The sequence below is a fragment of the Drosophila obscura genome, unplaced genomic scaffold, assembly GCF_018151105.1.
Source record: "Drosophila obscura isolate BZ-5 IFL unplaced genomic scaffold, ASM1815110v1 contig_187, whole genome shotgun sequence".
Classification (NCBI taxonomy): domain Eukaryota; kingdom Metazoa; phylum Arthropoda; class Insecta; order Diptera; family Drosophilidae; genus Drosophila; species Drosophila obscura.
This window is the reverse complement of record NW_024542775.1, coordinates 166,585-187,256: the sequence shown is the minus strand read 5'-3', so window position 1 is coordinate 187,256 and position 20,672 is coordinate 166,585. Positions and strand designations below refer to the sequence as shown.

General features: G+C 34.7%; 2 protein-coding genes across 14 annotated transcripts; one reads left to right on the top strand and one right to left on the bottom strand.

The window, feature by feature from the left end:
• Positions 1–301: 301 nt before the first annotated feature.
• LOC111070750 (glutamate receptor ionotropic, kainate 2) lies at positions 302–8,381 on the bottom strand. Of its 6 annotated transcripts, none has more exons than XM_022361562.2 (16): positions 8,247–8,335; positions 7,865–8,003; positions 7,379–7,792; positions 7,155–7,321; positions 6,877–6,930; positions 6,637–6,801; positions 6,417–6,578; positions 5,895–6,098; positions 5,620–5,823; positions 5,454–5,558; positions 5,069–5,326; positions 4,804–4,929; positions 3,340–3,681; positions 1,841–2,038; positions 746–1,136; positions 303–687 (listed from the first exon to the last, which is right to left on the bottom strand). In XM_022361562.2, the coding sequence occupies exons 2-16, from the start codon at positions 7,905–7,907 to the stop codon at positions 410–412; spliced, it is 3,111 nt and encodes a 1,036-aa protein (XP_022217254.1). In that variant the 5' UTR covers positions 7,908–8,003; positions 8,247–8,335; the 3' UTR covers positions 303–409. The 6 variants fall into 6 exon arrangements, with proteins under 6 accessions (XP_022217257.2, XP_022217258.2, XP_022217254.1 ...); XM_022361564.2 differs by having other exon boundaries at positions 8,182–8,282; XM_022361563.2 differs by having other exon boundaries at positions 8,138–8,281.
• A 2,234-nt stretch (positions 8,382–10,615) lies between these two features.
• On the top strand, positions 10,616–18,762 carry LOC111070751 (kinesin-like protein KIF17). 8 transcript variants are annotated; one of them, XM_022361568.2, is made up of 7 exons: positions 10,616–10,802; positions 11,765–11,989; positions 12,046–12,669; positions 12,746–13,551; positions 13,613–13,823; positions 17,723–17,858; positions 18,021–18,756. In XM_022361568.2, exons 1-7 carry the CDS (start codon positions 10,710–10,712, stop codon positions 18,137–18,139), a joined length of 2,214 nt encoding a protein of 737 aa, XP_022217260.1. In that variant the 5' UTR covers positions 10,616–10,709; the 3' UTR covers positions 18,140–18,756. The 8 variants fall into 8 exon arrangements, with proteins under 8 accessions (XP_022217260.1, XP_022217263.1, XP_022217264.1 ...); XM_022361571.1 differs by lacking the exon at positions 17,723–17,858 and having other exon boundaries at positions 18,021–18,146; XM_022361572.1 differs by lacking the exons at positions 17,723–17,858; positions 18,021–18,756 and having other exon boundaries at positions 12,746–13,541; positions 13,613–13,715.
• The last annotated feature ends 1,910 nt before the right edge of the window (positions 18,763–20,672 follow it).

The window sequence follows — 20,672 nt, the reverse complement described above, 5'->3', positions numbered from 1 at the left end:
ACAGACATGGCTATATCGACTCGGCTATTGATGGTGATTAATAATATATATTTGTATACTTTATGGGGCCGGACTCGCTTCCATCTGGGCGTTCCACATCGACTTCACCACAAAACTAAAATATCTCTGTAGACTATTAGATTCTCTATGGGCTTGTGATGTTGACAAAGAAACGTTAACATCAAAAATGGAAGTGACGACTAAAAAACTTCATAATCAAATTTTTGAAATAAATGTAAAAAGCGACCACAATGCTTTATTTTTATTATTATATAGAGTCGTTTATATATTTATTACCAATTATAATTTTAAAGGTATTACAAAAATATGTTCTCTTTTTATTCACATGTACAAACATATGTATCATATAATATACGTGTTACCATTTTCCATTGTAATAGTTCATTATTTAGCTAAAATAATTATAGTGAACTCCCACATTTTGTGTACTTATATTACACGGCACGTATGTGGGTCGGGGAGAGCATTTCAGACAATTACGTTTTCGCGGTCTGTGCTTTGACTTGGATCCATGGCAGTGCATAGCGAAACGAAGCTCCTCGGCCATTTCTGAACAAAGCGATTGATTTTCCATGTGTACATTTTTTTTCGAGTTCCAACAGAACTCGAAAATGGCCACAACTACTGCAAGTGCAAGTCCACAAAGGAGAACTACAAACACGCCACCTGAAGGAAAAATGTCGTTCCACCATAGTTTTTGGGCGTCAATATTAAAGTAACATACCAATATTTTCTACTCCCAGTGCATTAGCCTTCGATTCTTTGCTTTTGTCATCTCTATTGCAAACGTCCCCAGTATTTTTCCACCATTTGTCATATAATATCTGAATAATGCCTTTCTCTTGTAATTCTAAAATGGCAAGTGAAATTTTATCTCTCCAAGGAGAGCCCTTAGGAGTCGCAATGCCGTAGCCCTTTGAATCAAGAAGGCCTCCTATTTGCGTCAGGTTGCAGTCACGCTGAACAGCATAGTCCAGCATTGTGGATTCCATTAAAAATGCATAGTTTCCTTCCATTACACGTTTAATTCCATCTTCGTACGTTTTAACAAACACAGCCGCCTTTCGATTCTCCATATAACGCCACATTTTTTGATAAATTCCAATTTTAGAGTCCTAAAAAAAACACTTGAAATACTTATTACAACCATAATAGATTTGCATCCAAGAACTTAATGGTAAGTGGAAAAGGTGTAATAGGGAATTATAAAATTGAGTATAACTTTGTTAAGCAATCAAAGATGCGACCGACCTTATAAAGTTTATCAGCCAGTGTGATTTTTCTATGCAATTATTTTTGATTCTAATCTGCCAAACTATTAAACACATTATGTGTACCATTTTATAATAGAAAATTTTTCCATTCGTTCCATGATATACGTCCACACAATATTTTCCTTATTTTCCATCAAATTCATCAAGGGCTATCGCTGAGTCGTCAGCCACTTAAGTAAAGATAGCAGGTTACCATTTCAGTCGCTCAGCCTAACTGCTTAGAGTTCTTTTTATGACGACCAACCCTATAGACGTAATGGTACCCAGCTTTATAGACTTTATCATTAAACTTAAAGCGCCGGCTGCAGCTACTACAATCTGGCGATATTGTTAAATTTCGAAGATACTGGAAAATCACTGCGCAAAATCAGAAATAATTATTTTACCCTTTAATTTATTCTGAAAACAAATTTTCAGCAATGGCTAACAAAAACTATAATGAAACCGGTTTTATTTTTTGTTTTCTTATACTTTTAAGTTTACTTTATACTACTTTTTACTATTTATATTTTTTAGTATTAAAAATAAAGATTTAAAATATTTACCCTGAAAAATGTCATTGTTGATCCACCTTCTAAAGTACCATATGAAATTTCCGTTTGGTCTGCCAAATCTGAAGCACTTTCTATAGGTGAAATCATTCGCTCGACTGTCAAAAATGCAGCCAAGTTGGCCGTATATGAGGATATTATAATTAAGCAAAAAAAGAACCAGCATCCGCCGACGATTCTTGTAGATGTTGCCTAAGGAAAAAAGTTATTATAAATGTATATCTAAAAACAAACGCATATTATTGTGCATTCCAATTTCCCCACTATCGTTTACTCTTTGATTAATACCAATTAGTTATTTTTAAATAATACAAAAATCTTTTGTAATGTATCTAACAATGTCTGCGTAAAAAAAAGTTTTTTATAATACCATTATAATATAATATAATACATTATAATACTTATTTAAACGGATATTATTTTGTCACGCCCTAGACCCTCTGATAGACCCATAATCTGATGTTCTGATGATCTGTAGTTCTATGAAACATAACGCAGAGAAGGAAACGTTTCCGACCCCATAAAGTATATATATTCTTAATCAGCATCAATAGCCGAGTCAATATAGACCGTCCCTCTGGTTTGTCGCCGAATTCTCATCAACTATAAAAGCTAGAGCAACCATATTTGACCATATCTATTAGATTGCCGAATCTGGTTGAGATCAGATCATTAATTATTATAGCCAGAATGAAAAAATTAATTTTCAGTTGATCGTTCAGTTTGCGTGCGTCCTCAATCGGAGGAGATGCAGAATCTACATGGTAGATGTAGATTTAGATAACAGATGCAGTAAAAAATGTCAACAGATAAAAAAATTTTTAAATTCCATATAGCCCCACATATATATGTATGTATATACTGACTGAGTACGGATATATACGTCCCTTCTCGTTAACTTTGGATTTATTGAAATTGATAGTTTGAATTACTCTTTTGAAAAACATTCTTGTCCTATTTTTACGCAAACTACGTTTTAGTTATAGCCCTGGATTGAAATAGTGGCGTGTTTATAAATTAATACTGGTCTGTTTAAAAAACACAGCGTTAGTGTTTTATACTATATTATATTATATTATATTATACTATTATTGAGGAATTATAAAGTTCACGACGTACAACATACGAAGGCGCCTGATAAATTATTTGGCTTTGTAAAAAATCGCCACTTTTTTAATCCAATTCGCAATATACGACCACACTGTTTGATTTTGTAGAAATTGTATGTGTTTTATGAGTATTTGTTTCGTACTATGTACAATGTACGTACATATATACATATGTGTATATGGGGGAACATGCACGTATTAAGTCATCAGATTCACAGCATTATTCAAAGTAGTCAAGCCGATAAATAAAAAAATAGAACATTTTAGGCTCTGGGAATTTATAACGTCGATTTAAAAAGTTAACTTTTATAAAATAAAAAGAGTAAACCATTATGCATGGTGCCTCATATGCACATTTAGTTTTAAATAAATCATGGATCATACCCTAGGATATAAATCGGAACCTTGCTGCATAAGAGCGCCGATTGCAAACCAAAAACTATTTTTTAATGTAAAGTTGTTCTGAATGCTAACTAACTCCACTGTATTATCATCCGAAGCATCGTCATCGACATCATTCGATAGTGCGAAGGGAAGGACGCTTTGTGTTTTTGTCTTAATTTCGGTTTCATTTTCAATGCAATTGTTATCTTGCTCATTTTCTGACATGCCTGTCAAGTCTGCTAATTCCAATTGTTCATCTGTTTGATTTGCTTTTCGAATTTTATTTAAAACATGGTCACAGGCCATAGAGCAGGCCGGCTTACAATTTACCCATTCGATTGGCTGAAAATGAAAATGAAAATGTAGCAATAAAATACGTTCGGACTACATGGTAACTGCATATTTGCTACATTTATTTAATAATTGCATTTTTTTAATAGATATTAATGAAATTAAATTGAGTGGAAGATAATCAAAAATTCAATAGTTTTAATAGTCTTGATTACATAAATAAGATCTATAATCTACCAGATCTACATTACTTGCCTATCCTTCGGCTAAAACAGTTTTATGTTTTTCTTCAAGTTTTTTTAATTTTGGTAGGTGCTCGTTATTGCAGCGCTGCAGACGGACGTAAAAAATTTCCAATATCTTTATATTAGAGTGGTAAGTTTGAAACATAAGTACATAATGTTTGAACAGATACCAATCTATATCAATCTAAGATCAAAAGGTCATAAGAAGAGTGAAAAAATCGGACCATAAAATTTTGAATCTCTGTCATAAAAACGGCATCAAACAAATACTCTGTAATCCTTGACGTCATTCCCAAGAAAATTATAATGTATGTATTTGCCGAAATCCGAACAGACAAAAATAGGGTCGATGCCATACAAAAAATGGTACCAAAATAGTTTTCAAGGCCCTGGAGGATTCCATTCAATATAAATGTACATCAACTGGGAGAAATCATGGCATATTCTGCTCGGCAAAAACCCGTTGAAAAGAGCAGGATTAGAACCAAAAGTATTTTATGGCCCCGTGTTGCTGGACTTCTCCTGATAAAAAATACAAAGCAGTTCGCGGAAATTTGTAATATCCCTACCCTGTCTTGTAGAATGTATATATCTTCATTTTTATCTTTAATTCATCAATATTCTATTTAAACTATTATTAAATAACTGATATCTTAAAGAAATGTAGCAAATATTGCCGTTATGTTTTATCTTATTTTTTTGGCACTTATATATAAAATTTAAAATTCATATGAAATTTCCAATTTAGCATCTTTTATATAAAATTTAATATATATATGTTTTCAATATTTGTCACTTTCATATAAAATTTAAAATTTATATTGAATTTCCAATTTTTTGCACTTTTATTTAAAATTTTTACGAAATTCCAATTTTTGACATAAAATGGTCGACGCGACAATTTACCGATAAATGGGCGACAATTTACCGATAAATGGGCGACTATCCAAATGCAGATTGACACAAAAATATATCCAAATGCTATATAGAACCATATTTCAATAGCAAGTGGATTCATAAACGAGAAAAACTTCGTTTGAGCTCGATCTGAAATCTGAAATATAACAATTTGTTTATTAATTGTACTAGGTTAGATACGAATCCATGGGGAAATAAGCACACAAATTTTATGCATATTTATAATTTTATGTTTTATATGTGATTAAGTAATGTAACTTTTTTTTTATTAATACCTTTGGGTTCAGTCCTGATCCTTGTCGTAAAAATGTTCCTGTTATAAACCAAAAACTGTTTGATATGGAAAACTGATTTTCCACAATATCCGTTTCCTTGTAACAGGGATGGGGGTTTTTCCACTCATATGGCGAAAATCGAGCCATCACAAATAGTGCGAAGGATACTAATATATAAGCAGCTAGCACATAAAGCCATATCTCGATTGCCAATGGGTTCATAAATGAAAACAGCCTTGTAGGTTGACTTGTCGGCACCTATTAAATTTTGCCATACATATATATGAAGTGAGTATACGGCAATGGTAAGAACTAGACGTGAATTATTGACTACATCTACATACTATATGTTAATATACACTGGCGCAATGATAAAAAAATTTACCTTAAATAGAATTCCTATGCCCAAGTTCATAAAAGGTTTTGTAAAGTCAATAACACTTTCCCGCGCATAATTAATTGTCATTGACGCCACAGCTAGATCAGCACGCTGAAAATTTAAAAACTATTTTGATTTAAGAAAACAATTTTAGTATTGTCCTTATACTTGCCCTTTCCATTAGCTCCTGAACAATTCCATTCCATGAATTGGTCTCCGGTATGTAAACCCCATACATATTATCGGGAACTAACTCGATTTTATATTGAAATCCAACTTGTTGAGCAATCGCTTTAAGAAGATCAATACAAAAGCCTTCAAACTTTACATTTCCTGTAAGATTTGTATCCTCCTTTACCATAACATATGGTCGCTCCTAAAATATATGAACGTATAGTAATGAACATATTTACGTATATATTTGTACACGTAATTGTCAAAACAAACCTCTCTTGTCATCACTACTAGAGTTATATTTGCGATATTAGAGTCATAAAATGCTGTTGGATCGGATATATTTACTCCCATATCTGGTTCCCAAAAGCCAACCTTTTGAATTTTTTCATGCTTCAGTTTTAAAATGTCAATTTTGAATTTGTTTCGACGACCTTCCACAAAATTGACATTACCAGTCAGCCCATCTATTGCAGCCTGAAAAAAATTAGCAAACTAACTTTAAAACGAGAAGGAACGTGTGAGTCGCTTCTGGGGACGCGACTCTACTTATACCCGTACACAGTCAGTACAGTACGATCCAAAAAATGATCCGCATATTAGTAAAAAAAAAAAAAAGACTAAATCCAAAAACAAGACTTAGAAATATGCAATTTTTTCATTTAATCGTGTTCCTCATATCGCCTTGATTTTTGTTGGATGTGATGATGCTTTTCAGAACTGTTTGCGACATTTAGAATAATAACGACACCCTCCTTTTCAAGAATCCTATTATGAAATAATTATTGGGCTTACTGAATTTATATAGTTATACAATGAAAGACCATCATCCCAGGTTTCGTCAGAGGTGCAAGACAAGTTTTTAACTGATATTTTTGGGCTACCATCATCCAAATAAAGAAAGTGTAATCCAGTTGCAAATGCATACACCGAATCGAACATCAGCGCAGACTCAGTCTGAAAGTAATCAAATCTTACTTTTGTACACGAATTTAAACGAGCCTTCATATTTAACCTGTATATATGGGACTCCATTGATTATGTCCAATCCATTGTGTTTTAGTTTTTGCATTTGATCAATAACTTCCAAATATCGTTTGCTACCGACATCAACTAAACGAAACGACGTAATATTTACGCTGTTGTATCTAAAGTCTTCTAAATCATACGTTTCCAAATCCTATAATTTTTGTTTTTTGGTCATTTGATATTTTTATGTTAATAAGAGAATATAATCATATAAATAAAAACTTACAAACGTTGTAAACATATAGTGATATCGGTGGTCATTCATTTGCAACTGTAGTATCTGAAATGTTATTTATAAGTATTTAAGTATTAGCAAATATAAGAGACATATTGACATATATGTATATGCACATATATTAATAAAAGTATTAAAAAAACAGACGACTGTATCGCCATCTAATACTTTACAAATTAAAAAAATATTTAGTACCCTTTGTAAGTGCCTATAATGTGCGATATATACATATATGTATGTCAAAATCAAATAACAAATATTTTTCGTACGCATCTGAAAAATTTTTTTATGTTCGATGGACTAGTGTCAACTATTATTTTGTAGATTTCCTTTTGGCGAATCGCGCGTAATACTCCTCGGTAGGACTCCGGACTAGCTTGCCTTATATACATTTCGGTTTTCATCTCATTCGAGGAGTGCATCAAATTAAAAAGACCTAAATACAAATAACGTTAATGTTAAACTTTAGTACTTAAAATATAATGCTAATTACCGTAATCTTCTTCGTAAATAATGGCCACTTTTGTCCAATTTAGGTACACCATTAAGTCCCTATATGCTAATGTTAAAACATTGTGGGATGGATATAAATTGACGGAAAACTCTTTGGAATTCATTTCAAGGTCAATGCGAACTTCTATGTGGGGTATGTCATACGCCTCGCATATAGATTGTACATGACCAGCAAGCAATGGGTCTGTTGGACCAAAAATCGCTTGAACTCCAGCCTCCAACTGTCGGCAAACCTTTTTTGTTGTCCGAAAAGAATCGTCACGCGGAACATATTCAATATCGTATATAAGTTGCGTATTGGGTAATAGAGACTTTTCTCTATTGATGCGGTATATTGCGTATTTAAATGCAGATTCGATACTACTCTCGCGCTCATCTTCCGTAAATATTGCACCTGGCAATGTAAATAACATGAATAATATTTGATGGTTTCACGACAGTGTCATAAATGTGAGGTATAACTTACCTACTCGAATAACTGGTGGTAGAGCATTGGCAATAAAAACCATTGATAATAATATATATACAAAACATACTCTGGTAAAGGTACTGACGTCGATTCTCGTTTCGTTGATAAATATTTCCCGTTTGTATCGTAGTAGTACCTTACAAAAGCAATAAAACATTATTTGTAATTATTTGCATTACAATGCAGGCATAACATGAATCTGAACCACATGGAAATGGAAGTAGAGCAGAATGTAATTTTAAAAAAATATGATTTTGCTTTTCATATTACCATCATTCTAATTTATTAATTCTGTTTTGGTATTGTTTCTTTACCATTAAAATATATTATTGATTTCACGTAAATACAACACGTTAAATTTATCAGGAAAAATACATACATAAGTCAATTTTTGGTCACAAGCTCGTTGTTTTTCACCCCCATCGCAATTAGTGTGGCTTCCGACTGATGTCTGAGGCGCGTGCGTCAAATTTAAAACGTCTGCTGGTGGCCCACCCATGCAGGGATTCCCATGTGCGTGGAGCTATTAAGGTGGTTGTTACCAGAGTCATGCATACCGGTAAAGCCAGAAATAGAGAATAAAGAAATAACTGAGCTATGAGGACACTTCCCCTGTTATATGACTATTATTAAATCATTTATTCCTATCGCTATCCCATTTACAAGTGAAGTTAAAGATCATTCTACTCAATTGTAAATTGCGTTTGTTTTAATTACTACTGAACGATTAGCTCCCAGGTCTGGGACTTGATTCGGCTCTGATGTCGTCGTGTTCAGCTTATTACATGCCGCAAGCCGAGCAACAGCAACGCTGCCACGTTTTAATATAATTTATTTTTTTTTTCTTTTAAACTCACATACCCTCCTTTTTATGGCAAATATTTTTCATCTCAGTCAAAAATTTAAACTAAGACATAAATAAGATATCCATTTTTACTCAAAAAAGAGTTAAGGGGTATATTAGATTTGTGGTAAAAGTGGATGTGTAACGCAGAGAAGGAAACGTTTCCGACCCCATAAACTATATATATTCTTGATCAGCATCAATATCCGAGTCGATATAGCCATGTCTGTCTGTCCGTCTGTCTGTCTGTCTGTCCGTCTTGTTGAGCGCCTAGATCTCAGAGACTATAAGAGCTAGGCCAGACTCATGTGATATCACACTGCTACAAGTATATTTCAAAATTTCGCCCCGCCCCCTTCCGCTTCCATAAAAGTCGAAAATCTGTGGCAGGCACAATTTTAAAGATACGATAAAAATCAGTATCGTAGAGAATGCCCATATCTACCAGACTGCCGAATCTGAATCAGATCGGATCATAATTATAGCCAGAATGAAGAAATTCATTTTCAGTTGCTTCCCCCGTCTCCCCCTTCATGAAACACGCTACTGATTATTTTTCTCGCTCGCACACTCTGCCGCGTTCAGTGCGCGAGCAACCCTAGCGAAGGAGATGTGGAATATGAATGGTAAATCTAGAATCTACATGTTAGATGTAAAATATACATTGTAGATGTAGATAAGAGATGTAGCAAAAAAATGTAAAATGTAAAATTTTTTTTTTAATTTTAAAATTCTAAAAAATCATAAGCTTAAAAATTTATATACTGACTGAGTACGGGTATAAGTAGAGTCGCGTGCCCAGAAGCGACTCACACGTTCCTTCTCGTTTTATTCTATATTCAATATAATTCTATAATTAGGAGATATGTATACTGAAACAACAGAAAAGTTACTTCGTCAATTTATTAATGTAAAACAATGAAGATATATGTACAAAGCTCATACCAATTTTCCAAAATCGTACCGCTATATATACATATATTTAGATAAATAGTTCGAAAAAACTTGTGCAGGTTTTTTACTGCCAATAACTGCCAATAACGATATGAATGGTATCAATATATATGCAATAGATTTCCCTAATTATCCAACTCATTCAACAAAAAATTTGCATTTTCTTGATTAAATTTTTTGGAAAATTTGGTAGCAACCTTTAAAAAATTAAAAAAATAAAAACATGTAAATTTCTATTAAAACCAAGGTAACAAAATATGGTGTATCCCGTTTCGGGTGTATCGGGTGGTGACCGAAAAACAACCCTTTTAATTTTTTACATAATAGAGAGATATATTGAATGATTGAATGGATGACTGCAGCGGGGAGGTATTATAAAACTCTTTGCCCTGACTTTATGGCAATTAAAAAAGCATAGCTGAAATTTTCTCACCATCTTACTTTTCTGACGAAGCTAAAGCGGTGTTTTGAAAAATGTTGGCTTCAAAATTGTACATATGTATGTCCTTTCATCAGACTGCAGCAACAACGAAGTTGTGATTACCTTGTTAGTTTCTATTTATTGTACGAGGGCTGCTATTTAAGTTTCTGTCCTAGGTAAGTTCTAGCCTGATTAGGACCCAATGGTCATTTGCAAGAAGTTTATTTTTCGGATAAACCTCCATATAACATTTTCTTGTTCGGCCACGTTTTATATCTATTACCGATAAATGAAAATTTCATCTCAGTCAAAAATTTAAACTAAGACATTAAAATTTCCGCTTCATGATTTTCTACCATATTTGAGGTGAAATTTTAAACCATGAGCTGAGCTTAACTTTTATTGATGAAGCACCATGCAATGGCAATGTAAATTAACTGGCATCGCGAATTCAGTCGTAGCGCCCTTCGTCCTAAATTGTATATTCCTGGGGAAAATTGTTAAAAACAATAAAACTATTTTCAGCCGCCCTAGTTGGGTTTTGGGACTCGCCCTAGCAACCTACGTGTGTATGTGTTGCACATAATAGTTATATTCTGGGTGATTGGACGCGTCGTTATTTGATGTTTGACTACCGAGCGAAAATGAGTGAAAATGTAAAAGTTGTAGTGCGGTGTCGCCCTATGAACCGAAAAGAAAATGAAAGTAAATGTGAAGTAAGTTCAGTTCAGTAACTATAATTTTAGCTACTGTTTTTAGTAAATTCATACGTAAAATTTTTATGGATTTATTGATTGAAAATACTTTCTTACATAGCTAACGTTTTGTAACCTATGTTTCAATGTACCGAACTCCTAAATTTAAGTAAACTTAAAATATTTTAAAATACTCAATAGACAAAAAGAAAAAAGCTGTTCAAATAAAAACAATAAAGCAAAACAAATGATATCAACCTTAGATAGTTGAAAATCAATATACGCATTGAAAATTTTGTTTCTCACTGACTGACTCATCGGTCAACTCATACCATAAATGGATTAACAAAAACTTGTATTTAACAAGCGAAGAATGCCTTTTTCCATAGCCTAATAGTGAAGTATAAACTTTTAACTTATTTTCTCTAAAACAAAGCTACATCGTCGTCAAAAATATTCATAATTTTTTTTATCGAAAAAGTTGCGAAATAACCAATTGTTCGTTGGTTCCTTGCCGCCAATTGCTGTTTTGTTTCGGGCTCAAAACCTTTTACGATGTTAAAAACGTGGCTTGAGTACCTATCACCATTTTTTTGCATCGAATAAAAATTATGCTAATTCTAACATGGAAATTTCTTGTCCGCCAAATGTATATATATATATGTATATATATGTATATGTATATATGTATATGTATATATATATATGTATATTGGACCCATTAATATAAGGACCTCGATCTCACGGAATATCTTCTAATAGACAATCCATATTTTTCTGTTACAACATCCGGTTGTCCTGCTACGAAGGAAGTCCTACATAACATACCTTTTTTACATATTAAATACCCATACTTTCTGAGTATCAGATAAAAAAAAGAACTGAGTGTGTTTAGGCAAAAAGGATAACGAGTAAATTTAAAACAAAAATTTATAAAAATATATTATCATTCTTTAAAATATATACAACTTTGTTTTCTACAGAACATTGTTGAAATTAATGAATACGCAATATCTGTGATTAATCCGACGGCACGTAATAGTCAAAAAAAAATGTTCACATTCGATAGTGTGTACGACATGATCTCAAAAACTGAAGTTATTTATAACGAAATGTGCTATTCTTTAGTGGAGAGCACATTAGATGGATACAATGGCACTATATTTGCTTATGGCCAGACTGGCTGTGGTAAAACACATACGATGCAGGTAACGGAATTTTGTTTTTGTTTTGGTGGAGTAACAATAGTTTAACTCTTTAAAAGGGCGATGATAACGTTAAAGACGGTTATAATTGCGGAATAATACCCAGATGCTTTGAACATATTTTCGAAACAATATCTATGGCCACTAATATTCGATATTTGGCTTTAGTAAGTTATTTGGAAATTTACAATGAAAATATTCGAGATCTGTTGTCTGATTCTACGGGTATTATAAATCATCCGCTCAAAGAAATGCCAGGCGTGGGAGTGACAGTGCCAACGTTAACCACACAACCTGTTATCAATGCAAAACAATGCTATTATTGGCTAAAATTAGGCAACAAAAACCGTGTTACAGCTACTACTCTAATGAATGAACAAAGCTCCCGCTCACACACAATATTTACAATAAGTTTGGAGCAATTTCAAGGACCTTCTTCCCCAGCAGTATCGAGTATTGCATCGGGCGATATTATGGGAGGAATTCGGAGAGGAAAATTAAGCTTGGTCGATTTAGCAGGCTCTGAAAGACAGCGTAAAACTGGAGCTCAGGGTGAGCGCTTTAAAGAAGCTACAAAGATTAATTTATCGCTTTCTGCTTTGGGAAACGTAATTTCATCATTGGTCGATAGCAAATCAAAGCATGTACCATATAGGGATTCAAAACTTACACGTCTGCTACAGGTAAATACAAAAAAAAATAAAAATCTGGAATGTAATTTTTTTATTACATAATATATATAAATATATACATATATAGGACTCTTTAGGAGGCAATACAAAAACTCTCATGATATCATGTATTTCACCAGCAGACTCAAACTACGACGAGACTTTATCCACACTGCGTTACGCTAGCAGGGCAAAAAATATTTCAAACAAACCAAAAATTAATGAAGATCCAAAAGATGCTCAGCTTCGTCAGTATCAAAGTGAAATTTTACATTTAAAAAGAATGCTCGAAGAATCCGAACAAAAAATATTCCGTAAGAAAGACGAAGATAATAAAATAGTACAATTATCTTATACAAATTCTGATTTGCACAGTGCAAAAATAGACGTTGAGATTGCCAAATTAACTTTTCCGGCATCAAAACCTGAAAAGGAAAACCTATCTGAGCTAAATAAATCAATTAACGAATCAAGCGATGAGCTGCAATTACAAGCACGAAATCGTATCGATTTTATTAAACGAACTTTGATCGGAGGTGAACGTGCTAATGATTTGCAGCTAAGGGAACGGCATAGGGTAAGAAAAGTAGCAGCACAACGCCATTTAAGTGCCATCGCGAACGCATTAAGTAGAGTCGAAAGCGATGATCGAGACCTTTTGCAAGGTCATTATGCCAGTATTACACAGGAAATTAACATAAAAAATGACCATATAAGAATCTGCAGACAAAAAATTAAAATGCTTGAAAGAGAAGTTGCTGATTTAAACTCCGAGTTTCAGCTAGATCGAGAGGACTATTTAGATGAAATTAGAAATCTCGGACGTAATATAAAATTCTTTCAGCAACTATTTAATAAAGTTCAGCCTATTCTTCGAAGAAATGGTAAAAATTGGTAATAGTAGTTAAACATTATACAATAACAATCAATATATAAAAGTCAATTTTTCTACTAGGTGTCCCACCGTTATTCTAGAAAACTCTGTTTGGAATGATGATCTTAAAGTTTGGAGGATTCCTGATATAGATACCTTAAAGCTACCACCGGCTCATCTGATCCCTGATTTTCAGCGAATCAATAGCTCAAGAATAAATGGTATTAAAAGCTCAAAATATATGGAAAAAAATCCCAATATCGCCAGTGTGGAGGTGCAAGCTGACGAAAAAGTAACTATGTTTAAATGCTATGTTGTATACTATACCACTTTATGAATACACCTTTTCATATACATATGTATGTACATAGTTGCTATCATTCCTTGTTCAAATCAAACAGAATTTTATTGTTTTAAGACGAGAGACATCTCAAATCTATATGTATTTTGATGCTTTATCAGAATGAAATAACCAATCAATAGAGCCGTGTCAGTCCGTCGTCCTATCCAAAATTGTCCGTCGGTAAAATCAGGCCTCGGCACTGCCCTATCTATTGCGCATAGGAAAAAGCGCTGCTGCTGCGCTGCCGCTCACGTACACGTGTATCACAGTGTTTGGCACCAATACAATGTTCCGTTTTGCCTGCTCTATACGCACACAAACGCACTGCAAACCTGTGCGTGTGTGTGTGTGCCGACCACTGGCTTAAATCATAATACAACTTTGTACGGAAGAACACCGTTTTGTTCTTGCCTCATAGCTTATGTGTACCAATTTAAAGGTAGAGGTATTAGGTAAGTATCAGTTACTATCAGGAACTGAACCGATTCATTCATACAGTTTTATCAAGAATTTAGTGAGGTGTATCGTGTTTTCGAGAAAAAAAGATAGGCCCTGTTGTGGACACACCTGAAAAATCCACTTAAAACTAAAAATATATGATAAGAAAACACCACAAATAACGAGAAACTGGAAGTTTAATTATTTTATGAGGCTAGTGGTATAAAGAACAATGAAGATAATCATCGTAATAGATAAAGTTTCCTTAGTGAGCTTAGTGGATGGTTTTGCTAGTGTTGCCTTCCGTCCACGCTTTTTCAGGGGAGAAACAGATAACTGCACGTTTTGTAGCTTAGCATCTTTCTGGCTGCTTTTTCCTTCAAAGAAACAATGCATTCAGGTGAAGCACTCCGGCAGCGCCGGAAATATTGATCAAAAATGAAGATCTTGTTACACTTTTTTTAAATATTGAAACCAAACTCTAGTTTTATGTACATTTACATATGGGAATTTCTCTGAAAGGTCCATCGAGACTCAATCACGCAGGTTTTCACATGCACTTTGCGTTTTACTTTTCAGCAAAAAGTCATACTTTTCATTTCAAGGCTCTCGGCATCCAAAAAAGTTAATTTGTTTACTCCGTGTACTGTTAGGTGCAAATTTTACTGCTGTTATACCCGCGTGTTAGTGCCAGCTCATAAAAAATGCCTCTGTTATGTTTAACAGAGCTTTATCGATAGCCAAATCGGGCTGCCACAGCTATTCGGAGGAATTCGGAGGAATTTGTTGCTGCCCTGACCAATTTTTTCAGCTCAAGTTTTGAGATTGGCTTAAAAAAATTGTGAAAAGGTCACAATTGCATAGGTAATGGTGTCAAATCATCTATTTGTTTCCTTTTGCAATTAAGATTGGTTTAGTTGCATAAAAAGCCGTTTACTTTTCATTTCGGCGAGGAATTTGTTGCCGCTTTGAAAACGGAAAAGTCTGGCGTTTTACGAATGCGTATGCGCCTGACTTTTCGGTTTGAAAAGTAAACCAAATTTTTTATGTAAAAGTTAAAACTGGAGTCTGCCTGAGTGTCTCTAAAAACACATTTCTATATAAATTTGTTCCGATATTATAGTCTTAATTTAGTGAACGACAACTAGTTTACCCAATTGACATATAATTTCATTAACTTTGATGTGAAAACCTATTCAAATAAGCAAATGTTCACTTTTTCGGTATTTTTGTTATGTTTTTTTTGTTTTGAGTCATGTTTTCTATTACACTACCCGACAAAATCGAACTTTTTTTGCCTCAAGGATCCAAACCGACTTTTTCTAATAGATATGGGGCTTTAAAATTTTTTTAAGAATTATAGTTTTTTTTCTGTGGCAGAACTTTTTTTCGAAAAATTTTTGAAGTCTGGTTTTTTTTTTCTAAAGCTTTTTTCAGAGTTAGCGCTTGTTTTTTTCACATAACTCTAGTATCTTACGTGTGGTTGTAAAGAAAAGATGTGGTTTCAAAAGATAATTAAAACAGCTAGAAGTTAAGCCCAAACACTTTGTGATTTCAGCTTACCGTCTGGGAAATATAAAGCAATGACTGCAAAAATTATGATGGGCCCAATTGCCAATTGGGAACAAAGCAAACGAAAAAGGGTTGTACATTTGGTACCTGATCGCGTTTCTTTGGTATGAAATGTTGTTGACAGTTACTTTTTTCGTTATCTGAGGTAGGATACCTATTCAGGTCAAATGTTTCCTTTATATTCTCACAAGTGCAGGTCCACACAAATTAGATCTCGTCGCGTCTACCTAATCATAGTCATGGATATATAACTCTGTGCCTATAGTGTCTGTGCCTTAGTGTAGTTCTGACCTCAGAATACGATCGTGTGGTGTGTTTACCAAAACATCTTACAATTAATTAAAATCAATTGTCATGGATACCTCTGGCCGATCATTTTCATGTGCTTTCCAAGCAGACTCATTTTCCTACATACATATGTGGTAAGTACATGATGATCAACGAAATAAAAATCGCTTTTACCGAAACTCTCCAAAAACAGTATGAAGGAAACTTTAAAATCAAACCCGAAAGTTTTGTTGAAGAGTGGGCACAAAGCTGTATATGTCAAATGTGTAGATTGAATTTAACAGCATATAAAAGACGAAAAGTAAGTAACTCTAATCCACAAACTATTAACTTTACCCAAAATACTAAACATTATTTTTTTTGTACATTTTTTGTAGTCCAATGATGTGGAAAAAAACAGCACATGCTGTTAATATGAAGGAAACATATCAAACAATGGCTAAATTGTTTGAAAATATTATATATAAAGAACACCACTTAAAAGTCGTAGCCATGTTAACTGGATTGCAAGGTGGTTACACAAAATACTGCTGCTTCCTGTGTCTATGGGATAGTAGCTCTAGAGAAGAGCATTACTCAAGAAAGCTCTGGCCAAAACGGGAGGAACATACTTTGGAAAATTACAACATACAGAATTCAGCTCTCGTGAAGTTTAAAGACGTTATTTTACCACCATTACACATTAAGCTGGGACTAATGAAAAATTTTGTTAAAGCACTGGATAAGGAAGGCGAATCAATGCGTTACCTAAAAGCTGTTTTTCCACGTCTATCGCTGGAAAAAGTGAAAGAAAGAGTATTTGATGGTCCCCAAATAAAAAAACTACTAAAAGATGATGGATTTCCAAATATGTTATCTAAGAATGAAAAAGCAGCTTGGAACTCATTCCGAATGGTAGTAACAAACTTTCTTAGAAACAGCAAGTCTGATGATTATGTTAATATCGTCCAAGAGCTAATTAAGAATTATAAAAATATCGGGGCAAATATGACACTAAAAGTCCATTTCCTGCACTCCCACTTGGACTTTTTTCCGACAAACCTAGCCGACGTTAGTGATGAACACGGAGAGAGATTTCATCAACAATTTAAATCTATGGAACAACGTTATCAAGGTGTTGGGAATGAGAACATGATGGGCGACTATGTGTGGAATCTCGTAAGAGAATCTGGTTCGAATACAAAAAGAAGACAGCCAGAAAACTTAAATTATTTTAAAAAATGTTAGCAAGCATTAGCAAACCAAATGTATCACTTATGAACTTGAACTTCGAACCAAACCGACTTTTCTTATGAATTGGGAGTTTTTAATTTTTTTCAAAAATTTATCTTTTTTCATTTTTGAAAAATGGTTTATTTTGATGCTTTTTGCAGAGGTAGGTAGGTTGTAATGAACTTTTCTATTCTTTAAAACTGAAAAATGCAGCTTTAACGTAGATTTGAACCTTTTGTATCTTCAGCTTACGGTCTGGGAAATATTAAGCTTTCAAATGCAAAACTGATATATTATTTTATAGCTTTGTATGTACTAATCATTTTTTGTTTATGAAGGACTTCGAAAACTCAGACATAACCAAAGAAACGTATAATGTAAATATACTTCAAAATTACTTTCGGTCAAGCCGTCAAAAAAATAAGGACTATGAACCAAGTACACATCGGACTAAGAAGTTTCATGTAGAAACAGGTACTTAAATAACCGTTATATTTATATGCATACATATCAATGTACAAAAAAGATACATGTACATAAAAAGAATATTTTAATTTAACTTACGATTAAGATTGAGATTAAGGTTTTATGAATACTTCAGTAATTAAACAATAATCCGTTGTATTGTTTTCGCAGATCTTATATCAACAAAAACCAATATTCCTATGTCAACTCAACTAAAAAAACTGATCTTTCCCGTAAAAGGTACAACAGATCTTTCAAAAATTGGTAATCGTTTTGGACTGGAAAAATGAATACACCCTACGCATAATAGAAATGCAGGAACGGATTTGATAATGCAAGATGAAGTAATTTCAGCTTAATTAAATAATATTGTAGATACATCCTATGCGGTTGTAGATTAATTTTAAGCATTGTCAATTAACCTCAAACATGCCTTACAATGCATAGTTCGAAATAAAATTGTCGAAAAATCGTACCGTCTCGAATGTACTTATTGGGTTTCGAGCTCCAAAATTTTGAATATACGAAAAACCATAAGGCGTAGCATCGTAGAGAATGACTATAGCTACTAGATCTGAATACGATCGGATCAGCAGTTAATCTCCTGATCGTAAAAGAAATTTCGAACTTTGCGATTATTTGCAAGGTGATGGTCATGGCTTCATTATTTTAAGATTGATCTATTGCAGACGTCCTATACACAATACATAGGAAATCAAGTTATCGGTTACTTGCAATATTCCGACAACTACTTTTTTAGTATAATTTTATAAAACTACTAGCGGACCCAGCGAATGCTTTCTCGCCGCAATTTAAGGCCTTCAGATAAAGTCCTGATCGATAACACTAAAATGCATTTAACTTTGCCTTTTAAGCACGCTTTTCTTCATTTTTTTCAAAAACTTTGAACAACGCTTATAAATCTTAAAAAAATTATGTAAGTTATAAAATTTTGGTTTTGAATAGCTAGATCAATTCCTAGTTGAACTGCAAAAAAGTTTTGACAAATTCAACAACGCAATATCCGACTTTTGCAACGAGTTTTCGGAAAACGAGCCACTGTGCGACATACGACATAGGATATTTAAAGAAAATTATTTTTTGTTCGAAAAATTCCATAGAAAATAAAAATGTTGATAATGACAACAGTTTATGTTTTGCTTACTACTTTGCTTTTTCGTGGGGACGATTTTATTTCCATATAGGATGGACGCATGACCGGTGTGATGTGACACCCATTGGTCAGAGTCTAAGACGGATTGCTGCCATTTCTGCCTGCTCCTTACCTGCAAGGTCAAGGCTCTGCAGGCATAGGATAGCATTTAGCGCATCCGTTGGTGTGGTGCTTAGAGCTCCACTGATGCATAAGACTGCAGTGCGCTGCACCTTGCCCAGTTGTTTAGTGATGGTCCTTTTCGATAGGGCAGGCCACCACCTGCGACTCCGTAGAGTAGTATTGGTCTTACTATTGCTAGGTATATCCATTGGACTATTCTTGGGTTCATGCCCCATTTTAGCCCAATGGCCTTCTTGCAAGTGTAGAGGGCTATAGTAGCCTTCTTCACTCTGTCTTTTATGCTCAGGTTCCAGCTAAGCTTTTTGTCAATTACCAACCCTAAGTAAGTAAGTAAGTAAGTGTCGCTGAAGGAGAGCCTGCATCCGTTTAGTATTGGGGGGTTGAGAGACGGGATTTTGTATTTGGTTGTAAACAATACAAGCTCCGTTTTAGAGGGATTAACTCCCAGTCCACGCGACTCTGTCCATTCTGACAGTCGCGCGAGCTTCGCGGTCATTAGATCGCAAAGTGTTTGAGGGAATTTTATGCTACCACTTTGCAGCCCTCCCCTTCCAGGTCACACAGAATCTTGTTGACTGCTATGTTCCATAGAAGGGGAGGCAGGACACCACCTTGCGGGGTGCCTCTGTTGACATACCTTGACTGAGTGGACGATCCCATTGATGATGTCACCGTCCTGCATGTGAGCAATTGATCAATGAGCATCACCAAGTGATGATCCACTCCCAGGTCAGTCAGGGCCTCCGTGATGGCTCCCGAAATGACGTTGTTAAAAGCTCCCTCGATGTCGAGGAAGGCTATTGAGAGTATTCTTTGACGTTTATGGACTTCTCCACCGCCGAGATTACTTCATGGAGTGCCGTTTCCGTAGATTTACCTTTCCGGTAGGCATGTTGTGGGCCTGACAGCCACTGCGGATTTATGGTTGTTCTCAGCTGCAGCCCGACTAGTCTCTCAAAGGTTTTGAGAAGAAAGGACGATAGACTTATTGGTCTGAAGTCTTTTGGGGTTGTGACTATTTTAGCCTTGAGCCAAGCGCGGGGGATTTTTCCCACTGTCAGTATCTTCCTGAAGATACTTTGCAGCCAGTTGATGGCCATGTCCCCGGCTTTTTGTAACTGAGCCGGAATGACTTGGTCCGGGCCAGGCGATTTGAAGTATTTAAAGCTGTTTACTGCCCAGCTAATATTCCGTTTTGTGAGGATGTGCACCATCGAGGTTTCCGGGCCTTCACTTTGGGTGTCTGCCGGCTCGATGGTCGTGCACCCAGGAAAATGAGTATCGATATTCTACTGTAGGGAGTCCTCACTAGAGTTTGCCCACGTACCATCTATTCTCTTGAGATATCCCACCGAGGGGGATGTTTTTGACAGGATCTTGCGTAGCCTTGCGGCTTCTGACGTGTCTTCAATTTCGGAGTAAAATTTTGGCCAAGAGGCCCTTTTTGCTCTCCTAGTTTCTTTTTTGTATAGGGTTAGTTTACTTTTGTAATTATCCCAGTTCGCTTCCTCGCTGCTTTTGGCTCT

What these genes read in the sequence shown, in the direction of transcription:
- LOC111070751 (XM_022361568.2), top strand. Translation starts at nt 10,710, where the DNA reads ATGTTTGACTACCGAGCGAAAATGAGTGAAAATGTAAAAGTTGTAGTG. An exon ending in CGAAGAAATGGTAAAAATTG is followed by an intron (nt 13,552 to 13,612) that starts GTAATAGTAGTT and finishes TTTTTCTACTAG; the next exon opens with GTGTCCCACCGTTATTCTAG. An exon ending in GAAGTTTCATGTAGAAACAG is followed by an intron (nt 17,859 to 18,020) that starts GTACTTAAATAA and finishes TTGTTTTCGCAG; the next exon opens with ATCTTATATCAACAAAAACC.
- LOC111070750 (XM_022361563.2), bottom strand. An exon ending in ACTATATGTTTACAACGTTT is followed by an intron (nt 6,802 to 6,876) that starts GTAAGTTTTTAT and finishes CAAAAATTATAG; the next exon opens with GATTTGGAAACGTATGATTT. An exon ending in TAGTAGTGATGACAAGAGAG is followed by an intron (nt 5,824 to 5,894) that starts GTTTGTTTTGAC and finishes CATATATTTTAG; the next exon opens with GAGCGACCATATGTTATGGT.